Source organism: Nicotiana sylvestris, chromosome 4 (assembly GCF_000393655.2).
Source record: "Nicotiana sylvestris chromosome 4, ASM39365v2, whole genome shotgun sequence".
In the NCBI taxonomy this organism is placed as follows: Eukaryota; Viridiplantae; Streptophyta; class Magnoliopsida; order Solanales; family Solanaceae; genus Nicotiana; species Nicotiana sylvestris.
The window spans coordinates 136,303,260-136,305,512 of record NC_091060.1 but is presented as its reverse complement, the minus strand read 5'-3'; the positions used below and the strand labels follow the sequence as shown (position 1 = coordinate 136,305,512).

The window sequence follows — 2,253 nt, the reverse complement described above, 5'->3', positions numbered from 1 at the left end:
ACAGGATGGATATCTGGGCGGGGGTCTTGTTTAAATGATCGACAATAGAGTATTCCCTTGCCTGTACTTTCCTCCAAAGATCATCCGCTCCAGTTTCAATGACAAGTTGTTTGGTAGCAGCCTCCTTTCTTGATCCTCCTAAATTCTTGGATGTATAGATCCTTTCAGTTCTGGTCATTCCCTGTGCGGTACCAGATTCTTCCATCTTTGCTTTTCCTTTTCGCCTAGCTTCGACAACATAATACAAGGTATGGCGTTGGACTTAAAAGGAGGCATGGTTGATATTATCACTGTGAAAGGTGTGGCCACTTCTACCTCAAATGGAACAGGTGTGGCTGCAGGTGATGTTACTTCTACCTCAAATGGAACCGATGCGGTTATCTCAACCTCAACTGGTGGCTATACCTGGACCACAATAGCATTGAGCGTTACTGCGGCCTTCTTAGGATCATCTCCCTCTTTGATAAGTCCAATTAATCCCTCGGGATCCTACTCCTCGTCAGTTTCTATCACATTGATCCCTTCGCCCCTATGATCTGGAAGAGGATTGTTGCAGACGTTGGGTATATCTTCCTTCTCCTGTATAAGCTTGTTATCAATTAATGTCTGAATCTTATCCTTCATGTCCGACACTCGTCAATGGTGTGCCCCTTCATACCGGAATGATATGCACATGTTTTATTCGGGTTGACCCATTGAGATGAATTCTCCATTGTCACAGCGGGAATAAGGGTGACATAACCAGTAGCTTTCAATCTTTCGTACAACTGGTCGATGGGTTCAGCAATAGCGGTATATTGTTTGGGTGGTTTGCGACCAAAATTAGGTCGGGGTTTCTAGTAATTTGGACGAGCTGGAGGTGAATGATAGTAGGCTGGCTGGGTGTTATAAGTGTGATAGGCGGTGGCGGGTTGAGAGTATCTGGGAGGTGAAGGTTGGTATGTAGGTGGAGGTGTTTGGTATGTGAGTAGAGATTTTGGGCCTTGGGCCACCATTATTGCCCCTACTTCTTTCTTCTTTGATATGCCACCTGATTGCAATGCTTTGTTCGTGGCCTGCAATGCTTCAAAATTTGTCACTATCCCCCTTTTAATGCCCTCTTCAATCCTTTCTCCGAGTTTGATGATATCAAAGAACTTATGATTCTCAATAACCATTAGACTTTCATAATAATGTGGGTCCTGTGCCAGACAAAGAACTTTTTCATCTGTTCCTCATCTAATGATGGTCTGACCTTGGCTGCTTCTGACCTCCATCGAGTAGCATACTCGAGGAAAGTCTCAGTTGGCCTCTTCTTTAGGTTCTGGATATAGAAGACATCTAGTGCATTCTCCGTATTGAACCTAAACCGGTCCATAAATTCTGATGCCATGCTCACCCAATTGGCCCATTTCTTAGGATTCCGGCTTATGTACCAGGACAGGGCATCTCCGGTAAGACTTCTCATGAAGAGCTTCATTCGAATCCTTTCATCTTTTCTGACCCCCACGAGTTTGTCATAATAAGTTCTCAAATGAACCTTGGGATCACCCATTCCATCAAACATTTCGAACTTGAGAGGTTTGTAACCCTCTGATAGTTCCACATCTGGTTGTATGCACAAATTCTCATAGTTCAGACCTTCTATCCCTTTACCTCCTTCAACACCTTGAACGTGACTTGTCAACTTCTTGAGCTCCTCGGCCATGTTCTTGATGAGTAGGTCCTTCTCAGCGGATTCTAGTGTATATGAGATTGATTGAGTAGAGTGAGGTAGGGTCTCTATGTATATGGGGTTGTTTTGGTGGGTGCTAAGGATTTGGGTGTAGTGGTGGTCGTTGGTCGAGTTTTGAGGATCGAAAATAGGTTGTGATGTATTCTGAGGAGTGTGATAGGTAGTGGTTTGTGGGTACTGTGTTGGTTGATGATGGTGTTGTGGAGGAGTTGGTACCGGTAGAGGATTAGGATTTTGAGGTGGTGTGGCATATTGATGGGGTACGGGAGGATTTTGTGGATGCTGGTTTGGCGTATTTTGAGGAGGTGCTGGGTTTTGAGCATTTTGTTGGTTAATGTCTGGGATGTTTAGAGTGAGGGAGAGGTTTACCAAGTTGCGAACCTGCTCAAGTTCTCCTTGTAACTCCAGTATTTTTTGCTCTAATCGTAGGACCAAATCATACTGGGCCAGAGTACTCTGACCATCTGAAGTTTCAATATTCTCAGCATTTTTTTCGGATACCACTCAAATCATCCATCTTAGCTTTTCCTCTACTTTTC

At 44.2% G+C, this 2,253-nt stretch overlaps 1 protein-coding gene across 1 annotated transcript; it reads right to left on the bottom strand.

Annotated features, from left to right (window-relative positions):
- Window positions 1–489: 489 nt before the first annotated feature.
- Window positions 490–1,687, bottom strand: LOC138890217 (uncharacterized). Its single transcript, XM_070173584.1, has 3 exons — window positions 1,235–1,687; window positions 1,008–1,181; window positions 490–579 (listed from the first exon to the last, which is right to left on the bottom strand). The coding sequence occupies exons 1-3, from the start codon at window positions 1,685–1,687 to the stop codon at window positions 490–492; spliced, it is 717 nt and encodes a 238-aa protein (XP_070029685.1).
- Window positions 1,688–2,253: the final 566 nt, after the last annotated feature.